The sequence below is a fragment of the Phascolarctos cinereus genome, unplaced genomic scaffold, assembly GCF_003287225.1.
Source record: "Phascolarctos cinereus isolate Bilbo 61053 unplaced genomic scaffold, phaCin_HiC Scaffold_4;HRSCAF=312, whole genome shotgun sequence".
Taxonomy (NCBI): domain Eukaryota; kingdom Metazoa; phylum Chordata; class Mammalia; order Diprotodontia; family Phascolarctidae; genus Phascolarctos; species Phascolarctos cinereus.
The window spans coordinates 677,556,829-677,583,089 of record NW_027555847.1 but is presented as its reverse complement, the minus strand read 5'-3'; the positions used below and the strand labels follow the sequence as shown (position 1 = coordinate 677,583,089).

General features: G+C 40.7%; 1 protein-coding gene across 3 annotated transcripts in view; it reads right to left on the bottom strand.

The window, feature by feature from the left end:
- Positions 1–1,232: 1,232 nt before the first annotated feature.
- The window catches only part of LOC110223539 (semaphorin-4E-like), a 48,349-nt gene continuing 23,320 nt past the window's right edge, over positions 1,233–26,261 (bottom strand). For all 3 annotated transcript variants that reach the window (XM_021009154.2, XM_078154142.1, XM_078154141.1), the window contains 10 exons: positions 24,234–24,333; positions 22,376–22,486; positions 16,952–17,103; positions 15,565–15,740; positions 13,280–13,436; positions 10,006–10,228; positions 8,960–9,075; positions 5,467–5,633; positions 4,425–4,477; positions 1,233–2,188 (listed from right to left, as the gene is read on the bottom strand). In XM_021009154.2, the coding sequence (XP_020864813.1) occupies positions 1,443–2,188; positions 4,425–4,477; positions 5,467–5,633; positions 8,960–9,075; positions 10,006–10,228; positions 13,280–13,436; positions 15,565–15,740; positions 16,952–17,103; positions 22,376–22,486; positions 24,234–24,333 (2,001 nt within the window). In that variant the 3' untranslated portion in view covers positions 1,233–1,442. The remainder of the gene's footprint in view (positions 2,189–4,424; positions 4,478–5,466; positions 5,634–8,959; positions 9,076–10,005; positions 10,229–13,279; positions 13,437–15,564; positions 15,741–16,951; positions 17,104–22,375; positions 22,487–24,233; positions 24,334–26,261) is intronic.

Below are 26,261 nucleotides of genomic sequence, written 5' to 3'. Positions count from 1 at the left end.
TGCCACCACCCTCCTACCCACCTGACAAGCCTCGTTTCATTATCTAGTACAATCCTGCCCTTCCGATCTTGGCATCTCTGCTAAGGAGGGGCTCTAAGGACTGCCTCTCAGCAAATGCCCCACAGGCAGACGGCTTGGGCTGTCTTCTGGGCATGGAGACACTAGCTATGGCTTTGAGTCAATCTCTTCCGTCACTGCCTCCATGTTTCTGGAGAAATCCCAGCAACTGTAGACTATTATAAGGTGTTCTTGAGGTGACCTGATTGGATAGCTCCAACATTCAGATCTCCCCAATTTGCACAGAACTGTTTTCATTCGTGTGGTGAGGCTGAGGAGGGAACAGCCAGGGCTCCCTTCCTGCCCTTTTCCTCTCCCACTCCTCTTTAGTGGATGTGTTAATGAACAGCTGGGGAACAGGGAACAGGAGGGAAAAGGGGAAGGAAGTGAGAGTAGTGAGGGCTGTTTTTTAATAAGTTTTGGCAGCATTTGTAATGGTGCACAAGAAGCGCTGGCTTGTGGTGCACCAGTGTTCCAGGAGTCTGATTCAAGTGACTCAGAAAGAAAGAAAGAAGCATGATCTCCCTCCAATGGTAGAAATCTGTGTATGACGGTCACTGAGTGAAAAGTCATATTGGAGTCCCCCTTTTTCCTCTTCCCCTTTCCCTTTGTCTTTCAAGAAGTTTGGGGACCTGGCAGCCAGCCCTGCCTTTTTTTTTCTTCCCAATCAAATCCCAGGCACTGGACAGATTAGGAAACATCTGCTTCCCAGGCAGCTCAAAAATGGGAGAATATGAGCTGTGTGTACAGGAAACAGAACAGAGCGTTTTTTAACCCTTTTCAAGGCTGAGCTGAGGCAAGCCACAAGTTCTAGGCCTTCTGTGGGGAAGGTCAGTGAAAGCATCTCTCTCCTCTATAGCCACAGGACTCATGAAAGGCCCCTGATGGTTTTCAGAAAGATTGGGGCACAGAACATCCTCATTACTCTCATAACAGGTCATTTCTCTACTGCCTGAAGATTTACAGAATTCTTGTCTCATAGCAATGCTCTCAGTAAGGCCTTGCAAATACTATCTGCCACATTTTTACAAGTGTGGAAGCTGAGTCTCTGGGAATCTAGTGTTATATTAAATGTGGGAGTCAGGATTAGAACCAGGTCCCTCCTGACTCCAAGTCCGGTAGCTTTTCTAAACCACACTAAGTGACATGACTATAGAAAACAGGGATTGGGAACCAACTTTCCAAAACATTTTTATTCTCTTTCTCTGTCTTTCTCTCATCTGTCTCTCTCCCTCTTTCTTTTTTTGCAGATCTAAAGATGTTTTAAAGATCGGGGTGTATGTCAGAAAATGAATCCAGGTTTGCTAGCACAATGCAGAGGAGCACTGGTCTCCTTTGCAGCACTCTGCCTTTGGGGCTGGGGTATGCCTGACCTCTCTCAGTTTCTACACTGTGGAACATTCCCTTACTCCAGTAGTCTGTAGAGCAGCTGGGTGGCATGGGGGGTGTTTCACAGCCTGACTGTTGCTGGCGCTGGCATTGCTGCAGGCACCTTCTGAGGAAGAGACGACAAGCGGCATCAGAGAGGAGGAGCTCTTGATTGTCAAGGTCACTGGTTTTCGAGGACCTGGCTCCTCAGTTTCCAAGGGAGGATCTCCCAAGCTATCTATTTTTACTGCATTTGAGGCCTTTTCTCGGACCCCAGAGCGCAGACATATAAGCCCTTTGACAAAATTCCAGGAGAGCAAGGAGAAAAAGAGAAAGGCAAACAATGAGATGAATATTTTGGAGAGGAGCTTCTCATTCTGGGTTCCCCAGTGGGCAGGGTTCCTATATTTGCTGGAACCAGCTTTAAAACTCGGGGAGGCCGTTTCTGCTTGAGGCCACTCTGAGCTGCCTTTCACTAAGTTCATCAAACTGTCAGACCAGAGGTTAAGGACATAGCTTTCCACAGTGATGAATAATTCTCTCCCACCAACTTTTTCCACAGACTGACAATCATAGCGTCCAGTATCAGCCTCTGTCATATTAAACACCAAGAGCCCTTGATGGTAGAGAAGGTATTTTGTTTCTTCTTCTTGAAGATGTTTTCCATTGAATAGCCACAGTGTGGAGGCCAGGTTGGACAGGGGGAAGCATCTCAGCTGGCTGCTATGCCCAGCTGCCACAATAACATTTTGAATGGGCCTGTCTGAAAGCAAGCATGAAGGGAAGAGTAGCAGAAAAGAAAGAATTCTAATTAGGATTGCAAATAATGAAATATAATCTATTAATACGTGACAAACCCTGTTGGGTTTTGGGGTACATGGAAGTTTGGTACAGTTAAAGTTACTAACTAGAAATTCTTTCATGTGGTGTTTGGGGAGGGAGATGGTGACAGCAGTGGGACAAGGACAGTTGTGGGGAAGGAAGGTGATAACACAGAAGATAATTTAACTGAGAATGCAACAGAGCCAGGAATGAGGGCAGCCCATTCTCCAGAGAGATCTACCTTTGCCCTCTGTTGGAGGGGTGTCATGATAACAAGACCTTGGAAGTAGGGCTAGGTTAGAAAGTAGGATTACAGTACATGGCACATATCACTAGAGTACCATGGGGCAAAGGGATAGTGGTTTGTAAACAGCAATGTGTGTTTCTTTTTATTTATTTTATTTTTTAGGCAATTGGGGTTAAGTGACTTGCCCAGGGTCACACAGCTAGTAAGTGTCAAGTGTTTGGTCTGAGGCCGGATTTGAACTCAGGTCCTTCTGACTTCAGGGCCAGTGCTCTATACACCGTATCACCTAGCTGCTCCAATGTGTATTTCTTTGGATGTCACTACCCTGGGACAAATCTTGGATGGCCCACCCTAGTTATGGCTCTGGATGCAGTGATCTCAAAGACCGTTAGGGGGCACCATAGTGCACAGAGGCTGGGCCTGGAGTCAGGGGGACCTAAGTTAAATACAGTTTCAAATACTTATTAGCTGTATGATGCTAGCTAAGTCACTTCACCTCTGTTTGCCTCAGTTTCCTTATCTGGAAAATGAAGATAATAATACCACCTCCTTCGAAGGGCTGTTGTGAGGGTCAAATGAGATAATATTCGTAAAGTGCTTATCACAGTGCCAGGCACATATTAGGTGCTATATAACTGTTTATCCCTTTCCCCCAAAGATCCCAGGAAACACTGAGGCTTCAAATCCTAGGAAGTTCACAGAGTTAAAAGTTAAAAAGAAACCAAACCAAACGAAACCCTAGGGCCTATAGAATTAAAACAAAAACCTTTCCAAGTAGAATTCACCTAGCACAAACTCCTGGCAGATGAAAGAGCCCTCTTGACCAACCACGTACGACCGTGTAGGACTTTATAAGTGAACACCCCTAGAAATGAATAATTTACTGCTTGAATCTCATCAAGATTGGATTGTAATCACTCCTTTTGTTGGAAGATCCAGACTGGGACTATCTTCTTAGAATTAGAAGTATCCCCTAGCTCCCCCTAATGTTGTAAACACGATGGCTGATTAACTATGAGAGCCTAGGTTCACCATGAAAAGCATTTCTGCACCAGTAGACTTTTGATAGCTATGAGGTGACTGTGGAACTCCCCCAACAGGAAATTGAAGAAGATCCTTTGGACAAGGGAAAAATAATGACTACACCCTAATGTCTATTCTTTAAAAAATTCTCATGCCAACTGCACGAAATCAATAGCTGAGAGGCAGGAATCCAGGTCTAGGAATAGCATTTCTTGAGGTTTAGACGCACAGAGATATGCTTAGAAGGCCAGTCCCCACAAGGGTATAAAATGGGTCATTCTGAAAATCATCCAACACCAACTTAGGAAAACTGGTCCTCTGTCAGAAGCCCACAGTGGACATGAAGCTGGCCAAAGACCTACGGGGTGAGCAAAGAAAACCTGGCCTGACTTTCAGTGATGCCCCAGGTGGAGGGGGCCCAGAATCTAGTTTGTGTAAAGTCTGTCAGCAGGCTCTTCCCCAGAACTCTGATTAGACTCTCCTTCACAATCCATTGCAATGGAGGTTAAAATCTGGGCTGTTTTCTTTAAAAACTGCTCCCCACTGGGCAGAGGACTACACATGCTCCATGGGCTCCATAGCAGTGACCAGCACTGCAGGGAAGGGTCGATAGTAGTGACAAGCCTTCCTCATCCTTCCTCAGGAAGGATATCAGCTAGGGGGTCATGTTTTGGCATCTGCCTCAAGACTGGCTCTTGGCAGCACCAGAGTGGAAAGGCCCAGAGCCTGGAGGGGCAGCCTCTCCCAGGACTTGGGTTTAAACCAGTTTGTGATTGGCCTGATACTCTCCAAACCTACTTTTAAAATCCAGTTTGCCTGGGGGGACAGGTATTTGAAAAGCCACAGAGAGCAGCACACTTGAAGGAGTGGAGCATTTCACATCATGTACAAGGAAGTTTTTACCTACCCACTTTAGGACACTCTGACACATCTCCACTTCTAATATTCTGGATTAAAAACCTTTAAAAAAGCAGAAAAATGGTCAATTTGTTAATTCACTTTTCCATTCAGAGAGGTTCTGTGATTCGCAGTGACATGGTGGTTCAGGGGACAGAGTACAGAATTCAGCAGGACTGGGAGGACGTGGGCACGCACCCTGATTTGGCTGCTGCCTGCCTGCCTGTCTGACCCAGGACAAACGACACTATCTCTTTGGGCCTCAGCTGCCTCCTCAGTCAAATGAAGGGCCTGGATTGAGGACCTCAAAGGTCCCTTCTGTTCTGAATCTATTATCCTAAAATCAATGGTCCTAAGATTTCCCCAGCGTCACATAAATACTGAAGTAATTCCAACCCAGGTCTTCTTGACTCCAAATCTAGGGCTCTCTGCCTTTTGCTGGCGCCCAGCTTTAGGTTTATGGAGTGTTTTCTAGGCATACACTAGGGACCCTATGAGGCAAGTCCTTCTGACATTATCCTCAAAGTGGGTAAGTGGCTGCCTGCAGCTAGTCTACACAAAAGACAGTATAGAATAGTGGAAATGGCCTTGGGAATCAGGCGGTTTGACGTCCTCGTCCTGGGTCTGCCTCTCACTAGCCATCTGATCCCAGGTGAGTCTCAGCCTTTTTTGGCCTCTGTTTCCTCACTGTAAAATGGAGATGACAGCACTCATACACCCTCCTTCCCAGGGCTGTTGTGCAAAGATACTCTGTAAGCTACACAAAGCTATGGATATATAATAATAATAATTATTATTATTACTAAATAAAACAATCTCCTTAGCCTCTCGCTAGAATTCTTTTTATCTTTCCTTCCCTCTCTCTTTCTCCTTGGAAAGGAGCAGTAAAACCCATCTATGGTCAAATATAAGTTTCTGGAAGGTAAGGGCTGTTTCGTTTTTCTCTGTATCCACAGCAGCTAGTACTGGACCTAGCAAACAGCAGGCGTTTAATAAGTGTCAGCTGCTGTTGAATCTTGGTTATAGGCTGAGGCAGGTGTGCCCCAACTTACTCAGAGTGGTTAGTGTAGTCCACTGCAGAGACACACTGGTTCTGGTTCTGGGACCAAGCACAGTATGGGTCTCGAGCCAAGATGCAATCCAGGCAGAACTGGTATTGGCCACACACAGCAATGGGTACCTGAACCACCCGATTAGATGATGCTAAATACAACATGCCCTGAAAATATAAAATAAATGGATCAGGTCTTTTCTTGATAGGGGAATGGCGGGTGTCAGTCAGAGGCTTTTGAAGAAAACTTGCACACACAGGCTTTTGTTCACATTAAAAATATGCCAATAACAGTATATGAGAATAATGGAAAATTATTCTGCAATAAGAAATGATGAAAGGAACAATTTCAGAGAAACCTGGGAAGATTTACATGAGCTGATACAGAACAATGTAATCAGAAAGAGGAGAATAAATTATACAGTAACATTATAAAGAAAAAATAACTTTGAAAAACTTGGGAACTTTGATTAATGCAATCTGATGAGGAAGCCTGCACCCTGCCTCCTGCCAGAGTCTAGATAATGGACTCAAGGTGCAGAATGAGACATACGTTTCTGGCTAATGTGTTTTGTTTAACATTGCTTATTTGTTACAAGGCTTGTGATTTTCTTTTCTGTTTTTCTTTTTCTGGTTGCAGGAGGGGCTTAAAATACCTAAATATAAATTTAAAATATCTCCTCACAGATGTGTTGCATCAACAGCTACTTAGCTGATTAGAGAACTGTGTTAATAATGATCATGAAAATCAATTCACTGTGCCTTTATGAAGTCCCTGCAAGATATACGCAAGGCCTGGAGAGACAGATAAAAATGAAAAGTGAGGTCAATACAGTCAGATAAAGTGATAGAGACTTATCTCTATGATCATCAAGTAACTTAGATCAATTACAGAGCCTAAGCCTCTTACCCTGGCCCCAGACTCTGGTCAGACCCTGACCTTGCCCTGAGGACCAGCCACCCAGTCATTCTGTGGATGACAAAGGAAAGTGAGGAGAGAGCATAGGGATGAATCAGGATAAAATTGTCCCCATGACCAGAAAAACAACAAAGGTTCAATGACAACACGATGGAAGGTCAGTAGCACTTACATATAAGGACGGGACATGGGTATTTCCAGTTTAGGTCTCATAATGCAAACAGAAAAGGCTTTTAAGTTTTATAGGGCTGCAGACAGGGGACACTTTCTCAGTTGGTCCAAAACACTCTCCCTCTGATTCATCCATCACCCCTTGGCTTCTCAAAGTCATTTTCAGGGATTGTGCCTTCCCCTGTCTCCCTCCTTTCTTTCTTGCAGACTTGATGGTGATTATTAGTCCTGGCTTTTCTCCACCATTCTTCACACCGAGTCTATAAGAGGCTTTTCATATCCCAAGCTCTTAGTGGTTCCCCCTGCCCCTTGAAATCACCTTGTCTGTGTTTTGTGTTCACTTAGCTATGAACTGTAGATCAACAATGATCACAGATCGAGAGATGGAAAGAAACTCAGGGGTCAATGAGCCCAAACTATCATTTTACAGCTGAGGAAACTAAGGCCTAGAGGGGCCGAGGGACTTGCCCAGGGTCACAATGCTGCGAAATGTCTGAGACATGATTCGGATTCAGGCCTTCCAACTCCAGGTCTGACCTTACCCACTATAGCAGTGTCCTCCCAGCAGACTGTAAGGTCCTTGAGGGCATTTCATTTCTGTCTTTGTCTCTCTAGCACCTGGCATAGCACCTTGACCAAATGAGGCACTTGATAAATGTTTGTCAAATTGAATCTGGTTTAATGCCAGACTTCTTTTTTTCTCCACACATTACCAGGCATTCAACAAAGACTTCTGGATGATTAGTCCCTTTACTTTGGTTTCCTCCCTTCTTTATTCATCCTCTTTCCTCCTCCTTCCTTCTTATGAGTCAATAGTCTATTGCAGCGCTGAGCTCCACAGGTCCAAGCTTTTGAGACCATAAAGGTTATTAATCTCTCCTTGCTGGATTTCCTGTATTAACTTGGCCAAGGAAGGCTTAGGAGCTTGAATTGCATGGCTGGAACCCAGGAATGCTGGTCTGGGGGTTACTGGGGTATGGACCCCTCCCAGCATAAGGGGATACTTGGGAAAATTTTGGAGCAAAAGAGAAGAAATTAATCTTTTTTTTTTTTATTAAAACAATCTTATACATGATCTATACTTTGGATGTATACATCATTTCATAATCAGTATTTTAGATGGGAAATATCATTAGCATTATTTTTTACCATAGAATTCCTACTCATATAGTGTGGAACACCAGAGGTCTATAGAAAACAGTCTACGAAATGCCTGAGTAACAACAATAAAGTTTAATTTCAATTCACTTCAATAAACAGTAAGCACCTACTATGTATTAAGGCACTATACCAAAATCTGTGCATCCAAGACCAAAAATGAAATGGTCCTTGCAATCCTGGAGCTTATATTCTATTTGGGCATAGCCTCAGTATGCACACCAATGAATAAACAGAAGATATTTTGTGGAAGGAGAGAGCATTAACAACTGTTGGGCTCAGGGAAAGCTTCAGAGAGAAGGTGATACCTGAGGTAAACCTGGAAAGATCAGCATGAGGAAGGGAGGAAGGGAGGAGAACAAGACGTGCTTCATTCTGTATTCTGAGCACATCCGCTTTCCATCTGGAGGTGGATAGCACCATGAGTCCTCCTCAGAATGACTATGACCACTAAATGAAGAAATTACTAAAAGGAAGTCAAACCCTGAATAAGTGAAGAATCAATAATGATACAAAATCAGATGGTCATTTTTAAACACAGTCAATGTGTTGATTTGTTTTGCTTGACTATATACATTTGGCACAAGAGGGCTTCCATTTGAGGAGGTAGGGGAAGTAGGGTTAATGGGTTCTGACAGATGTGACAGTGCAAGACTTCTGGGAGAGAAAGGAGCTCCAGGCTCTGCAGCTCTGGAGCTGTGAGGTGATGTGACACATCTTCCACACGTATGCCTCGCTTCTACGGGACTGTTTCTACTCTTTCTATGGATATTGTGTTTCTGTGGCAGAGCGTGCTCCAGGTTTCTGTGGAGAAATAAACTATGTTATCTTTGTAAATGACTTGGCTATGAGTGAATGGAGTCTAATGGGAAGCATATCAGTGGAGGTTAGAGAGCTAATGGTCTAGAAGGGCTACTATGCCTTAGAACCCAGAGGAAGTGCATGCCGTCTGCAGTAGTCTACGTGACATGCTACATCATCAAAAAAAACTTATTAAATAAATAAAAGGAGTTCCCAGAAATAACAAAGATGATCTTGTTACTTAAAAACCCAAGGAATATAACCCAGAAGAAACAAAGAGAACAGAAGATATTCATCAGTCTGACTTCACAGAGTTGAAAAGAAATTATAGATCATCTATCTACTTAGGCCAGACAGGTTTTCAATGACTAGAATGAAAAGTATCAAATAGTAGACAGGCGGGTATACAGTACATTCATGATTTTGGAGTAGGAACTAGACTTACTTTTTCTGCAGACAGTTTGAGAGACTGCACAGATTCTGGTGTCTGGAACAGTTGCAACTCCTCCACAATGAACATATCTCCATCACAGTTGAGAGCTTTGTGCAAATATCCATTGTCTACATAACACCAAATGCATTTTAAAACATGTGAAATAGGTATCAAGCATGTTACAGTTTTTAATATCACTGAAATTCACATTTAATATTAAAGCAAAACTCTAGGGAAAAAAAGGAAGAAATGGAAGCAAAATAGCTTCATAGTCATTGTGTATATCATCCTCTTCTTTCTTGAACTTTTTATTTAACATAAATTTCTGAATTTCTCACATTCATCACACAATGATAATCCATTACTCTCATATGCCACAGTTTATTCAATCATTCCCCAGTTGATGGGGACACACTTTATTCAGAGCCTTGTTAAATGTAAAATGTCTAGTATGTGTCTTCTCCTTTCTACTCACACAACCACACTGACCACAAATCTTGACTCTAGTAGAATAAAAAAAGTATTACTCTCAATGACTGGTATAACCAATAGAGTTAAGATTTAGTTAAAAATTCTTTTTGTATCAAGAAAAGGAGTATCACTCTCTAAGACAATTCTAAGACTCATTATGGAAAATGCTATCCACATCTAGAGAAAGAACTATGGAGTCTGAATGGAGATCTAAGCATACTATTTTCTCTTTTTTTGTTGGTTTTTTTTTGTGTTTTCTCTCTCTTGGTTTTTCCCTTTTGTTCTGATTCCTCTTTCACAAGATGACGAATATGGAAATATGTTTAATATGATCATACGTGTATAGCCTATATCAGATTGCCTGCTGTCTTGGAGAGGAGAGAGCATAGGAAAGGGGGGAAATTTAGAACTCAAAATCTTGTAAAAGCAAATGTTGAAAACTAAAAATAAATTAATTAATTTAAAAAAAGAGAACTGAAAAAAAGGAAAAAAAAAGGAGCATGAAAACCATTTTCCCATGGCTGTGAAAATCTCTTTAGATTAAGAATTCCTATCCCATTCTAAGCCTTTTCCAAAGAATCACTTACCTGTGGCTAGGAACAAGACATCATAGGCTCTTTTATCCAGACCAATTATTCTGTCTACCACAATCTTGGTATAAATTGAGCCTCTTTTCAGTAACACAGGCATACCCCCAATTGGATGAAGGGCACTGTCCAATAATGGGTGGTCTCTCACAAACTGTAAGGTTTTATCAGGCAAATCAAGAGAAGTGTTATATCCAATGCTCCGAGCGAAATTATTAATGCACTAGAAAAAGAACAAGAGATGTATAATTACAACTAATTTCTTATTTTACAACTGCTCAAAACAAGATGTCTACAAGGTAATAAATTTGGAAAGGCACAACTTCTAGAAACGAAGCAACATGTTATATGGAATACTCAGTAAAAACCTACACGCTACAAAGCACTTCTTGCTTCATAAAAAGAGAACTGAAATAAAGGTAGATGGAATGCAGATTGGTGGGCCTGTAAACAAAAAGCCTGTTGTTAGATTGTGTAGGTCTTTTTCTCTTTAAGAAAGAACGAGGCAAAAAACCAAAACAAAACAAAACAACATAGAGCAGTTGGTGTCACACTGGATAGAGCACCAGCCCTGGAGTCAGGAGGACCTGAGTCTGGATTCAGACACTACTAGCTGTGTGACCCTGGGCAAGTCACTTAATCCCAATTGTCTCCCCCAAAAAAAAAAAAGAAAAGAAAAGAAAGAAAAGAAAAAAAAAAAAAGAATGTTAAAAATCCAAACATATATGCTTGGTAGCCTGGGACACAGGTGACCTGTGTTACAGTCCAGATCTCTCACTAACTTGCCACATAACCCTGAGCAAAGCACACAATCCCTCTGAATCTAAAAGGAATGGTTTGGATTATATAATTTCAAGTGTACCTTCCCATTCCAAAGGTCTCCAAGCCAGAAGCCACAGATTTTAAGAAGAGTTTAATATACATCTACCCTTGTATACTAAAGGGGAAATCTTGTGTCACTCTCTTTGAATGAAATAATGTCAAAGAATCTCGAAATTTCAGTTAGAAAGGACCTTGGGATCATCTGGTCCAACTCACCTCCAAGAGTCTTTCCAATTCTAAGATTCCATGAACAGGACTAGCCATTACAACAGCCCTAAGAAGGGTATCTAGACACCCCATAAAAGGCAAGTAATTTTATCAGACACCACTGAGGGGCTGCTCATGGGAAAGGCTGAAACAATGCCTTAGTGATAAAAACCTTTTGGAGATAGACTAAAGGTTTGTGAATGCCTCCATCCCCTTGATATTTTTCATGGTTCCAAGGAGGTGGGTCCAACTGTCCTATTATGAGTCTGGGGAACCAGGCAATGCATTTCTGTAGCTCAAGAAATCTTGGAAGCAGAGGCAGTGGGGTCAGTGGGGGATAGAGCAATAAAAAAAAGAGGTATAAAGGGTAAGAGAAACTAAGATTGTACATGCCTCTTCACTAAAGCATGACCACATGTGGATTGGTGTAAGACCCTAGGCAACAGGAATAGAGGAAGAAAAGTCATCTCAGAATTACTGGTTCAAAACAGCTATGGTGTTTATTTCTCAGGGGCATGCTTCCCAAGATTAAGAGTAAACAGAGGCTTCTTCATACTTTTCCATGACCAGTGACAAAAACCACTGGGAATAATAATAATAATGATAGTAGTAGTAGTAGTAGTAGTAATAAATAATATTAAAGAACACAGTGAAAGTCAACTACAACAATGTTGTTTTCTATTCTGTGAAAACACTGAATCAAGATGCAAGACCACTTTACAGAGATCCTTTTGACACTTCAGTAAATATAGGGCCTCCGAATGGAGTCCACAACAGACTTTGTTCAAACTGGTTTCTGCTTCATAGTGAATACTTAATTAAAGTGGTCCCTTTTATTCTGAACAAGTCAGTGAAAGAAATGAGACTTGGGCCTATTTCCAAAGCATATTAACTGTAAAAAGCATGCTTTTAATCTGTAAATGTGACTAAAATATATAAAACAAATGTGCTCTTAATGCCAAACCAAGGAAAAGGAAAGAGAACTATAGACCAATATTATTCATGAATATAGATTAAAAATTTTAAAATAAGACCTGGCAAAAAGACTATGGCAATTTATTAAAAAAATCATTCACTGTGATCAAATTGGAATTATATCAGAGATGCAAGGATGGTTCAACATTAGGAATACAACCATATTAAACATAAAAGTGCCTAAAACTACATGATATTATCGATACAGAAAAGTGTTGTTGATAACAACACTCATTTATGCCAGGCTCACTTCTAACCTGGTTCCATTAACTAGGCTGACATTCTAAGTTCTTTAAGTTCCTCCTGATTTGACCGGTTTTTTTTTTTCAATCTCTGTCCCTTCTGTCTTCTCATGCTGCAGATTCCTTCATTTGTGTGGTCCCCTCCCCTGAAGCTAAAACCTCCATTTGAGAAAATGCCCAAGCCAGCCATGTGCATTTTTAACCTGGCTCTACTCCTGATTTTTTGAACTTTTCCAACATGTCCCACCCACCACTTGGCACAGTGCCTGGATGTTGATTAGATCATAGTAAGTACTTAATAGATGCTTTATGTAACACCAAAACCCCTCAAAGCACAGGCATAACAGGACCTTTCAAAAATATTATAAAAGAAGTAGTTATCTAAAACCAAAAGCTATCAGTGTATGTTTTAGGGAAAGACTGGAAGCTTTTCCACTAAATACAAGAGTAAAGCAAGGATGCCTTATTTCTCTGATCTTACTTGACATAGTTCTGGAAGTACTAGGAACAGCAATAAGTCAAGGGAGAAATTAAAGGTATAAAGGTAGGCAAAGAGGAGCCACTATCCCTATTTGTGGACAATATGATAGTTTACTTAAAAAAATCCCAGAATATCAGCCAAGAAACTAATTGAGATAATTAATAGCTTCAATAAAGAAGCAGGATACAAAATAAATTAAAATGAAACAAAGCACACGTACAATGTATTGTGGGTGCCAGAAGACCTAAGTTCTGGTCCCATTTGTTACTAACTTGCTTTGTGACCTTGAATAAGTCATTTTACCCAATTCTGTTATATAACTTTCAGTTTGCTCATTAAGATACCAGACTAAATGATCTCTAAGGCTGCTTTCAATTCTGATATTTTATGTTCTAAGCACCCTTCCTAGGCTGACGTTCTATATTCTATGCTCTAAGTCCTAAGTTCTCTTCCAGCTCAGATGTCTTCTGTTCTGTTCTGTGATTCTATGGTTGGAGTGTTATTCCTATATTGTTTTCTCTCCTAAAGGAAATAAAAGAATATTTACAGCACCAGGTCGAGGGACAGGAACTTCTCCTCTGTACATCACCCACTTAACATGAGAATTTTCCATGGTTATAAGTCCTTTGTATTTTCCTTTGGAGAAAACATCTTGAACTGTTTTCATACTGTAAGCACAAACTGCAGTGGTATCCAACTTCCCCCTAAGAACATGAGGGGTGGGGGGAGGGAAGAAAAATAGAGTGAATTATAATTTTGCATCATTGCAGGAAGGAAGTGTGTTAAAGCTGAAATAACCTTCCAAGGAGCATATTGCTACCTGTTTTCTTTGGCCACATTTTAGTTTCTACTAAAAATAATCTTCTTATTCAAAAGAAAAAGCATGATAGATTGCGATGTTATTTAAAGTCTCCATGGCCCCACATTCCCAGTGACTATGTCTGCAGAACTGTATATGTCCAGTTGCTTGTAAGGGGATCTCCTTCAACTGCTTACTCTCTTCTGTTCTCCTGTGGTGAGATAAAGTGAATCACAGCCATCCTGCTATGCATGTACTTGGGAATCCCACTCTCCTACAAGAAGACAGGTGGTAAAGAGTGCAGTAACATAGCACTGAAGAGTGGTATGGGGAAAAGAGTGATGGATGTGGAGTCTCAGAACCTGAATCCTGGCTACCAGCACATGTTGAACAAGTCATTTTCTTTTCTCTGGTTCTCAGTTTCCTCATCTGTAAAATGAAGGAGTTAGACTAGATTTCTATGGTCTCTTATAATGCTGATATTTTCTATTGTCAAGCTAGGGCACATCCAGAGGAAGCAGATCTTAGTCAGGAGGAAAGAGACTAAAGACCGCGCCATGTGAAGATTAATTCAGGGAAATGGTGATATTTAGTCTGGGGTAGGAAAAAGTCTTTTCCTTTTTTTTTTTTTTAGGCAGTCAGAATTAAATGATTTGCTCAGGGTCACATGGCTATTAAGTGTCTGAGGCCATATCTGAACTCAGGTCCACCTGATTCCTGGGCCGATGTTCTATTCACTGAACCAACCTACCCAAAGAAGTATTTATTTTTTCAAGGGAAAGAGGGAAAAGGAAAGGGAACTACATAGTAACTGTCTTCAAATACTTTGTCCTGTAGAAAGGCATTAGACCCTGAATACAGAACTAAGGGCAATGTGTGAAACCATTAGGTGTAATGGTTAAGGAAAAACTTGGGAACAATAAGAGCTACTCTCCAGAAGCAGAGCTGGCTGCATCAGGAGGTGGTGGGTTCCTCCTGGTTGGAAATGAAGTGGAGACTATGTGACTACTTGTTAGCAATGTTGCAGAAGGGATTTCCATTGAGTTATGGGCTGGATGCCAAAAGGACTATAAAATTGCCTACCCTTTGACCCAGCAATACTAGGGCTATCCCTCAAGAAGATCAAAGAAAAAGGAAAAGGACCCATATGCACAAAAATTTTTATAGCAGCTCTTTTTGTGGTGGCCAAGAATTGGAAATCGAGGGTGTGCCCATCAATTGAGGAATAGTTGGACAAGCTATGATACATAAATGTGATGGCACACTATTGTCACATAAGAAATGATGAAGAGGATAGTTTCAGAGAAACCTGAGAAGACTTATATGAACTGATTTGAAGTGATGTGAGCAGAACCAGAACAATCTACATAGTAATGGCAATATTATTAAGGAAAATCAACTGTGAAAAATTTAGATACTCTGATCAATAAAATGATTCACCGAGCTCCAAAGGACTCATGATGTAAAATGCTATCTATCTCCACATAGAGAACTGATGGATTCAGAGTACAGACTAAAGCATATTTTTCCCTTTCTTAATTTTTCTTGCCTTTTTTCCCCAGATCATGGCTAATGTGGAAATAGGTTTTGCATGACTATATATGTATAATAGATATTGTATGTCTTGTCTTCTCAACGTGTAGAGAGGCAGGGTGGAGGGAGAGAATGTGGAACTGAAAATAAAGAAAGAAGAGTTATGGGGCAGGGTTAGGCCTGATGGCCCTTAAAATCTGTTCCAACTCAGAGTCTGTAATTCTGGGGTACGTGTGAAAGTTTCTTCCAGTCCTGATATTCCTCTGTATTCTGAGATTCCTCCCAGCTCTCAACATTCCATATTCTATGTTCTAAGGTTCCTCCAGCTCTGGCATTCTGTGCATTCTCTGTCAAAACAATAATTAATCTCTCAAAGTGCTTTTCTAACTATAGTTTAATTGAGCACAATTCTTGTGGAAACAATCTAATCTCATAGATAAACAACCTAGCTTGAACGATTTCAGCTTTTCAGGGGCACAAGAAAAAGCTCTACATCTTACCACTGCTGCATAAAAATCCCATAAAAGATAGTTTCTCTCCAGTTTCCTGTCTTAAGTAAAAAGACATCCTGAACAACGTTAAAGTGGAAATCTGACTCTGGAAGAGAACAGATGAGGCTGGCTTTTAAAAATGATGTCCATCTCTTCTGTAACAGTCGTTTTCCCCCGAGGTCACCCTATAAAAAGAAAAATGGCCCAACTCAGAGAAAACACAGACTACTGTTGAATAACAATGGAAGATGATAAAATGTTCAGATGCAAACAAAACCACACACAAACACAAATGCAATGTATTATCATCCTAGTTAAAAATGGGTCTGCTTATAATAAAATTTTTAAATTTCCTAAGCAGAAGGAATAAATTTGCCTGACCCAATGATAATCAATATTCTGGAACTAAGATAAAGAATGACCCAAAAGAACAAAAAAAGGAGTTAGAATGGAAGATGACAGGGGAAAGACACAGTGCTAAGCCAGAATTATAGGACTTCAGAACAGTATAAGACCTTAGAAAACATCTAGTTCAACCCCTTCTTTTGCAGAAGGGGAAAATGAGGACCAGAAAAGTGAGGTGACTTGTTCTAGGTCACAAAGAGATTTGGCAGTAAAACTAGAACTAGACTCCAGATAACAAGGCCTTCCAGTGGCTACACATGCTGAAGAATGAAAACAAAAACTATAGGACTTTAATGAACAGTGAACTCTATGGAAAAAAAATTAGGAACTAAGGATCTTTTCTTTCCCTGGTGTGCCACAGGCACAGATGATGTACTCAAAAACATCAAGGAATAGATGATAAATCTCCTCCCATTCCCTATTCCATAAACCTGAATCTGTGAACAATTCAATTTTTGGAATAATGAAAAAAGTTTAGGTTTTCTGCGCTTATATAATGATACAACAACAATGTTAACTGGTATCACAAAAACAGGATGTTATAAGAAATAATGACATGGAGTAGAAGGGGAGTTATTTTCAAAAGAATAATGCTCGAGAGAGATGGAAAGGAGAAAAACAGTAGAGTTTCCAGCTGAATCGCCTCTCTTTTCCTTTCACTCCTGTCTTATCTTCTTCCCCTCCCTTCTCCTTCCATCCTCTCTCCTCTGCTCTGTCCTCCAGAAGGACATAAGAGAAGGTTTTGAGGGACACTGTGGCAGGGTTTGGCTATCATGTCTCAGCTATATTATCATGGAAGAATAATGGCTTCTCTATGCTTCATTCTCCATGTTCTTTGTTTGTAGCATGAACTGGCCTAGAGATCAGTCAATGAATCATTGTGCATCAACCAAACACATTCTCCATGTTCAAGATTTTCTTTGCTTACTCCCTACACAAGAGTTTGTTCTCTGCACAAATAAGCAAAATAGCTTCACAACCAATTACTCACTTTGCAGACACGAGCAACTCTTGAAACTAGAGGTTTCTCATAGAATTCAAATTCAATAGCTGTTTCAGTGAAGAATACATAAATTTTGTCATCATCTCCATCAGCATTTTCCTTGCTCTCTGGTATGAAATCCATATGAACAAATCTGGGCTCTGGAACAAAGAAGCTCTATGCATTACTGCACAAATTTTATTACAAGCCTGGGAAGTGAAACCAAAACAGAGCGACTATTCACCTTTCCTTGATACTGTCCCACACTTTCTTGCCTCTGGGTTTTTGCTCATATATTTCCCATTCCTGGGGGATGCCCCAACCGTTTCTTGCTTTTGAAATCCTACCCATTATTCAAGGCCTAACTAAAGTGTCAAATTCACTATGGAATGCCCCCATTCTCCCTCAGTATAAGTAATCTCTTCTCCAATTTTAAGATCTTACAACTCTGGAAAAATATAATTTTGAAGAATTATAGAATGTTATTGTTGGTGGATTAGTAAACTGATCCAACTATTCTGGAGAGCTCTTTGGAACTATGCCCAAAGGGCTATAAAAATGTGCATATTCTGACCCAGCAATACCACTTCTACGTCTGTATCCCAAAGAGATCATAAGAACGGGAAAAGGACTCACATGTACAAAAATATTTATAGCACTTCTTTCTGTGGTGGCAAAGGATTGGAAACTGAGGGAATGCCCATCGACTGGGGAATGGCTGAACAAGTTATGGTATATGAATGTAATGGAATACGATTGTGCTATAAGAAATGATGAGCAGGCAGACTTCAAAAAAACCTGGAAAGACATGAACTGATGCTGAGTGAAGTGAGCAGAACCAGGAGAACACTGTACACACTAACAGCCACATTGTGTGATGACTGACTTCCATATTTCATAGACTTATCTCTCCACAGCAATGCAACGATCTAAAACATCTCCAAAAGACTCATGATGGAAAATGCTATCCACATCCAGAGAAAGAACTATGGAGTCTGAATGCAGATTGAAGCATACTAAATGTGTTTAATATGATCACACATGTATAGCCTATATCAGACTGCTTGCCATCTTGTGGAGGGGAGAGGGAAAGGAGGAGGGAAAATTTAAAACTCAAAAATCTTATAAAAATTAATGTTGAAAACTAAAAATAAATTAATTTAAAAAAAGAATTATAGAATGTTAGAATTGAGAGTAACCTTAGGGCACAGAATATCAGAACTAAAAAGAAATTAAGATCAGAACATCAAATGTTAGAACCGGATTATGTCTAATTGACTCATCCCCACTCACCACAGAGGCTCTTCCAAAATTTTAATTCCTCCTAAAACTTCCCATGCCACCCCTTTATACCTTTTCAGCTTAGGGACTCTACTTCATGCTTCACCAAAAAAAACTGAGGCCATTTGCTAAGAGCTCCTTCTTCCTTCTTCCTCATCTCATATTACCCAGACAGATATGCCTTCTGCCACTATCTCCCTCTCTCACACGAAGAAATGCCAATGCAAACCCTTCTATGCAAGTGAACCCATTCTATCCAGTCTTCCCCCTCTAGCATCCCTATTATTTTTAAAACATATTTCCACATTATATCATGTTGTGAAAGAAGAATCTGAACAAGAGGGAAAACCACAAGAAAGAAAAAAACAAAAAACAAAGTGAAAATTGTACGCTTCGATTTGCACTGAGACTCCGTAGTTCTTTCTCTGGATGTGGATGGCATTTTCCATCATGAGTATTTTGGAACTGTCTTGGATCATTGTATTACTGAAAAAAACTAAATCTATCAAAGTTGATCATCACACAATATTGCTGTCACAGTGCATTATGTTCTCCTGGTTCTGCTCACTTCACTCAGCATCAGTTCATGTAGGTCTTTCTAGACTTTTCTGAAGTCCGTCTAGCATTCCTATTCTTTTACTAATCATCAGTTTCTCTCCATCTACTTGCTACTTCCTTGCTGCCTATAAACACATCCATGTCTCCTCTATCCTTAAAAAACACTCCTGTGATCCATCCATCCCTGCCATGATCCTACAACTCTCTTCTCTTTTACGGCTAAACTCCTTGAAAAGACTGTCTATAATCAGTACTTCCACTTACTTTTTTTCATTTTTTAAAAACTCTCTGAAGTTCATCTTCTGACCTCATTCAACTGTAACCGCTCTCTCCAAAGTTACCAAACATCTCTTAATTGCCAAATCTAGTGGACTTTTCTCAATTCTCATCCTTTGTGACCTCTGTAGCTCTTCCCACTTTCACTCTGTTCTTCTTGACACTTGCTCACAACACTACTCTTTCCTGGTCCTCCTACCTATCTGATCGCTCCTTTTCAGTCTCTTTTGGCTCTTCATCCAGGTATAACTATAACTATAGATGTTCCACAAGACTCTATGTAGATGCTATATCTCTTCTCACCCTACGCTATTTCACTTGGTGATCTCATAAGCTCCCATGAATTCAATTATCATCTCTGTGCTAATGATTCTCAAATCTACTTGTCCAGTTCTAACCTCTCTCTTAATCTCTAGTCTTACATCTCCAACTGCCTATTGGATAGCTTGAACTGGATATCCTGTACACATCGTAAACTCAACATCTCTAAAACCGAACTCATTGTTTTTAAAAATTCATTATTTATTGATCTTTAACATTCTTAAAATGTTTTTTTTTTAGTTCCAAACTGTCTCCCTCTTTCCTATCCCTTCTCCACCCATTTGTGAAGGCAAGATTTCAATTACACATGTGAAATCATGCAAAAACATTTCTATGTTAGCCATGTTGCAAAAAAAAAAAAATTATCTTTCCCAAACCCCAAGAAAAATAAAGAAAATAAATTATGCTTCAATCTGCATTCAAACTCCCTCAGTTCTTTCTCTGGAAGTGGATAGCATTTTTCATCTTAAGTCCTTCAGAGTTGTCTTGGATCACTGTATTGCTAAGGATAGCTAGGTCATTCCCAGTTGATTATCATACAACATTGTTGTTATTGTGTATTGTATCCAATGTACTCCTGGTTCTAATTACTTCCCTTTCCATTTGTTCATATAAGTCTTCCTAGGCTTTTCTGATACTACCCTCCCTCCTCTTTGTCACTTCTTATAGCACAACAGTATTCCATTACATCCATATACCACAACTTGTTCAGCCATTCCCCAGTTGATGGGCATCCCCTCAGTTTCCAATTCTTTGCCACCACAAAAAGGGTTGCTATAAATATTTTTGTACACACACATCCTTTTCTTTTTCCTTTGATCTCTTTGGGATACAGACCTAGTAGTATTATTGCTGGGTCAAAGGGTAGGCACAATTTGATAGCCCTTTGGGTGTAGTTCCAAATTGTTCTTCAGAATGACTGGACCAGTTCACAATTCCACCAACACTGCATTAGCGTCCCAACTTTTTCACATATCCTCCAACATTTTTTAATGTTTCTTTTCTGTCATGTTAGTCAGTCTGATAGGTGTGTTCTGCCAAACTAGAAGGCAGTTTGACAGAAACTAGGTATAAACCAACATCTCATACCGTATACCACATTTTTTTTGACTTTTAATTTTATGTTAAAATTGGGCTCTGCTCTTGGGATGGAGGTGGCATTGTCCCAAGTTTTAGGTTTTTTGTACTGCTCTTTTCAGAGCTAGTTCTGGGGCGGGGGGTCTATACGCTTTTAGTTCTTCTAACATGGTATGATCCAATGAAAGGTGTGGTCACTGCCCTCCTGGCCTGTTTTCTTCCTTACCCAGGAAGGGACCTTGTTTTCCTGCAGCAGTCACAAGTGCTAGTGCTCCTTTCTTCCTTGGAATTGAGACTAGGGCCCCTGTTCCCTTATGAGTGACTGTGAGTGCTCTTCTCTGCCCTGGAACTGTGACCAGGGCTCCTGCACTCCTGTAAATGCTAGTGCTCCTCTTCACTCTGGAACGGCACATGGGCAATGCCACTTGTTCCTGCCCCCAGTGCTAAAGGGGCAGGGTCCCCTGTAATCTCTTTCTGCCCAGTTTTCCAACTCCTTTACTGTCTGTAGGCCGAGAGCTCCTGAAGCTGCTACTGCTGCTGTCACAGCCGCCTCCAAGGCCTACTGCTGGTGCTGTAGTGGTGGTATTGCCATGGCCTGCACTACACTCCATGCCAACCTCCACGCTGGTGTCCCAGAACTTTCCTGTCAACCTCCTAAGTTGTCTCAGGCTGGAAAAATGTCTCATCCTGGCCATGTATTGCCTCTGACACTCCAGATTTAGATTGGAAGTGTTACTTTAAAATTGTTTGGAGGGTAACGTTGGAAGATCAGCTGACTTGCTGCCTATGCTCTGCCATCCTGGCTCCTCCCTTCCTCATTATCTTTTCCCTAGAACCTTCCCCTCTTCCAAATTTCTCTGTTACTACGACGACATCACCATTCTCTCAGTCGCCTTAGCTCTCTCTCACTTTCCAATATCCAATGCATTGCCAAATACTCTTGATTTTCTCATAGAAATATCTCTTCTTTATGCTCCCTTCTTTCCTCTGACACAGCTGTCATTCTAGCACAGGCTCTCATAACCTTATGCCTAGATTATCGTAACAGCTTTCTAGTTGGTTTCCCTTAAGCAGCTCTCCACTCCAGTCTGTCCTCCATTCAGCTGCCAATGATCTTCCTATTGCCCGGGTCTGATCATGTCATCTCTCACCCCAAACTCCATAAATGCTAATGGTTACCTATTCCCTTCAAGATCAAACGTAAAATCCTGTTTGGTTTTTAAAGCCCTTCCCACCCTGGCCCCTTTCCTCCCTGCTAGTCTTCTTACACCATACTCCAAGTTACAATGGCCTTCTCGCTATTTTTCACACAGAATGACCTATCTCCTGAGTCTATGCCTTTTCTCTTGCAGTATGTCATGACTGGAATGCTCTTCCTTCTTTGTATCTACCTCCTGGCTTCTTTCAAGTTTCGCCTTGGATACCATCTTCTGCAAGAGGACTTTTCTGGTTTCCCTCAATGCTAGTGCCTTCCCTCTGAGGTTACATCCCATTTACACTGTATAAAACTTATGTAGCTGACTTGAGGACAAGGACTGCTTTTGCCTTCCTTTGTATCCCCAGCATTTATCACAGTGCCTGGAACATAGTAAGAGCTTAATAAATGCTTCTTGACTTGACTTGTTGACTTGGAAACAACCTTAGCATACAGAAAATTAAACTAGAAGAACTTTTAGACATAGAACACAAAATTTCAGAGTTGGGGACTTGAGAACACAGAGCAAAGAAGCTGGAGTTGGAAGGGACCTTGAAGATTATCTAGTACAATTAGATTCCAAAATTCATAGTAAGTGAAAATAATTAACACATCGTAGATTTAAACAAAGACATGTTGAACTGACTTGAATTTTGTCCTTAGTTCTACTTTCCTTGGATAGAACTGCTTTAAGTGATGAAATAGGTTGAGTAAATGTTTTTTACCATTCAACCAAGATGTTTTGAATTCAGTCCTTAAATGATTTTCCAGTCCCCGAAATATAATAGGCTCAGTACCCAAAAAGTTGTTGTAGGTAGCTGAGTAAAGTGCACCATCTGTGAAGAAATGGAGTTAAAAAAAAAGGTATAGACAATGTTTACTAAAACAATAAAAAAAAGCCAAAATCTACCAAAAGAGTGAAAAATAAGTAACTGTATTCAGTAGGGCCAATTCTAGGAAAAAGAGGTCATACATATGACATTAGAAAAGATCTTAAAACACAGAATATGAAATGTAAGAGCTAAAAGGAACCTTAGAATATAGAACTTGGAATGTCAAAGAAGGAAGGGACAAAAGAACATAAAATACCAGAGGTAGAAGGGCTGTCTATGAAATCTAGGAATATGAGGAGTCTGGACTTATAATACAAGAGAGTTGGCACCAGAAAGGACCTTTGAGGTCCTCTAGCTCAATCTCCATCTAAACAGGAGCTCCCTCAACACATCTCTGAATGGTGGTCATCTCGTATTTTCCTGGAGTTCTCCAAAGACAGGCAACTTACTTTCGTCCAAGACAGATGATTCAATTTTTGGACATTTCTGAATGTTTGAAATTTTTCATCATATAGGACCAGAATTTGTAATACTGCAATTCCCCTTACATAACTCCTTGCCCACTCAATTATTCCTAGTTCTTTCCTGTGAATCTAAACAAAGTAAACCTAATCTCTGTCTTCCATATGATTATCCTTCAATATTTGGAGGGGAAGCATCAAATTGTAATTTAAATTATTAAATTTAACAATAAAAAGTCAGATTCTTTTCTAGTAACAATCCTCCTTTTTTCCCTTACACCTTTAACACACACACACACACACACACACACACACTTTTTTTTTATTAATTTATTTTGATTTATCAACAATCACTTCCATAAGCTTTTGAGTTTTAAATTTTTCTCCCTGTCTCTCTCCACCTCCCTCCCCAAGACAGCACACAATCTGATATAGGCTCTACCTATACATTCCTAATAAACATTTTCACATTAGTCAACACACACTTTTTTCTGTTTCCTCATCCATTATGAAACTTTTTTCACTCTCAGAAACCACATTGTTGACTTTATCTTATAGCAACAAAGTTACATTCATTTAAGGAATGTCTATGGATGGCTTTATCATTTTAAAATAAGGTATTTCTAAGCTATGTCAATAATACGACCTTCTGGGGGGGCAGGGTGGTGACAGCAGGGATAATTTCTAAAACTTTACGAGGAGCTTCCCAGACATGAAATCTGACTGACGTTTAACTAGTTAGAACTCAGAAAATTCTGCAGAAGTGAACAGGCTGCAACATATCCTATTGCTTCATATAATTCAATTTAAAATCTGACTATTTTATCCCTATTAGAAATCTTGGGAGATTTCAAGCCTAAACTATAATAAAAACCACATTTCAGAGAAGAAACCTAATTTGGCCATTAATTAAGTAACAACCCTATCTGGACTGGTATACCTTAGAGCTGTGACTACCTAGATGAGCAGTGATGTTACTTATCTGAGCCTGCTCTGTAACAAAGTCAACCCCAACCCTTCTATGCCACAATAAGGTCGTGGAGGAGGACTTAAGTCTGCTTATATTTTTGTTTATTTATTTTTTTGAGGTAATCACGGTTAACTGACATGCTCAGGGTCACACAGTTGTAAGTGTCTGAGGCCACATTTGAATTCAGGTCCTCCTGACTCAAGGGGCGGGGCTCTATCCACTGTGCCACTCATCTGCTCCCTTGTCCCCCCCCCCCCTTTTCTTTAAATTTAAGTCTGGAGAGTCTGGTTTTGGGGACGGTAACAATAAGAAAACATACCTACAAACACGGAGCTGTACTTGAGGGTAGGATCGAATGGACATTTGCCTCTGCTCTCCTTGTTGCCGCCCTCTAGATGCATTTCTGTGTTGTTGATAACCTGCGTTAAACAACAGAAATGAACTGCAGCACTGTATGAACTACTACTGATGCATCCACAGCGCTTTACAGGCACACGGCCCCCTCACACACATGCTCCTTTGGTCCCGACAACTCTGGGGAGGAGGTAGTGCACGGACAGTCACCCCTTTCTATAGATAAGATAACTAAGGTCTAAGAAGGTAAGATTTAGGACAGGAAGGGCCTTTAAAGCAAATTTAGTTCTACTCTCTCATTATACAGATGAGAAAATTGAGGCCCCAAAAGGCTGAGACTCATCCAAAGTCACAAAGATAATAAAAAGCAGGATGTAAAACCAGGTTCTAATGCAGATCCAGAGCTCTTCCCACTAGGCCACACAACTGTAAGCACAATGGGATCCTAGGTTTAGAGCAAAGGGGCCACTGAGTTCAACCCTACGTGCTGAACACTCAACAAATCTCTAGGCAGAGGAGGTACAATGGAAGCATAAGGTCCCTACCCTAAAAGAGCTCGTTATTTAGCTAGGGAAACAAGGCACACACATTATAACCAACTAATCAACAAATATTTACTGAACACCTGTTAAGTGCTGGGCACTGCGCTAAATGATGTGGGGATGGATACAAGTACAAAAATGAAACAATTCCTGCTCTCAAGGAGCTTACATTCTAATGGGGACAGAACTACATTGACAAATACATAGAGAATAACTACAAAGAGAGTAGATTACAAACAAATACACAACAGTTTAATACAAAGTGGTTTGACAGGGAGGGCACTAGTAGTTGAAGGGGAGGTTTTCTGGAGAAGGTAATGCTTGAGGAGGAAAGGGATTCTATGGGGCAGAAGTGAGGAGGGAGAATCTTCCAGGCATGCAGATGGGTGGCGGAGGATCCTGTGTGAGGAACAGACACAATGTAGGTTTGGCTGGACTACAGAGTACGGGAGGAGGAGTAATGTAAAATGAGGCTGAAGAGATAGGTTGGGGCCAGTTTGGAGTTGATAGGGAATCACCCAAGTTGACTGGAAGAACGACGTAAGATCAGTGTTTAAGGAAAATCAGTCTGGCTGCAGGGTGGGGAGTGTACTAGAGTGGGCAGAGACTTGAGGTAGAGACACCAATTATTAGATATGCAATAATGGATGCAAGAGGTAATGAGGATCTGAACCAAGGCGGCAACTGTGTGACAGGAGAGAAGGCATCAGAAGTGAGAGATGTTGTTGTGTAGGTAGAAATGGCAAGACCTGACAACTTACAAGATATGTGAGTTAAGGAAGAGTGATGATTTGAGGGTAATTCTGAGGTTATGAATGTGGAAATCTGGAAGTACGGTGGTGCTCTCTACACAAGGGAGTGCCAGTGTGAGTGGTGGATGCAGTAAATGCTAGAGAAATTCAGAGAGGAAGAGACGATGGGAGGCAGCATAGCTAGGAAAGTCTCTTAGAGAGATGGGACATCAACTGGGCTCGGTCAGGGAAGATTTTGCATGGAGGGAAGGCATTCTGAGAGGGTAAAAGAGCTTGAACAAAGGCATGAATGAATCTGTGTGACTGTGCATAGTCTTTCACGGCTGCATGGAAATAGTGGGATTGGATGAGACAGAACGGGGCCTGAAAGCCAAGGACTTTGAACTTTATGCTGCAGGTAAAACCATAGACAGGCATTTCACAATGGTCATATCTGCTGAAAAGTATCTAAGAAAGGTTATTCTGGTGTTGAAAAAGAAAAAGCTTTAGTTGCCAAATCTTGCTGTTTCTATCTCCACAATATTTATTTTTTCTTTCTTTCTTTTTTTTTTTTTTGCTAGGCAATGGGGTTAAGTGATTTGCCCAGAGTCACACAGCTAGTAAGTGTCAAGTGTCTGAGGCTGGTTTTGAACTCAGGTCCTCCTGACTTCAAGGCCAGAGCTCTATCCACTGTGCCACCTTGCTGCCCCCACAATATTT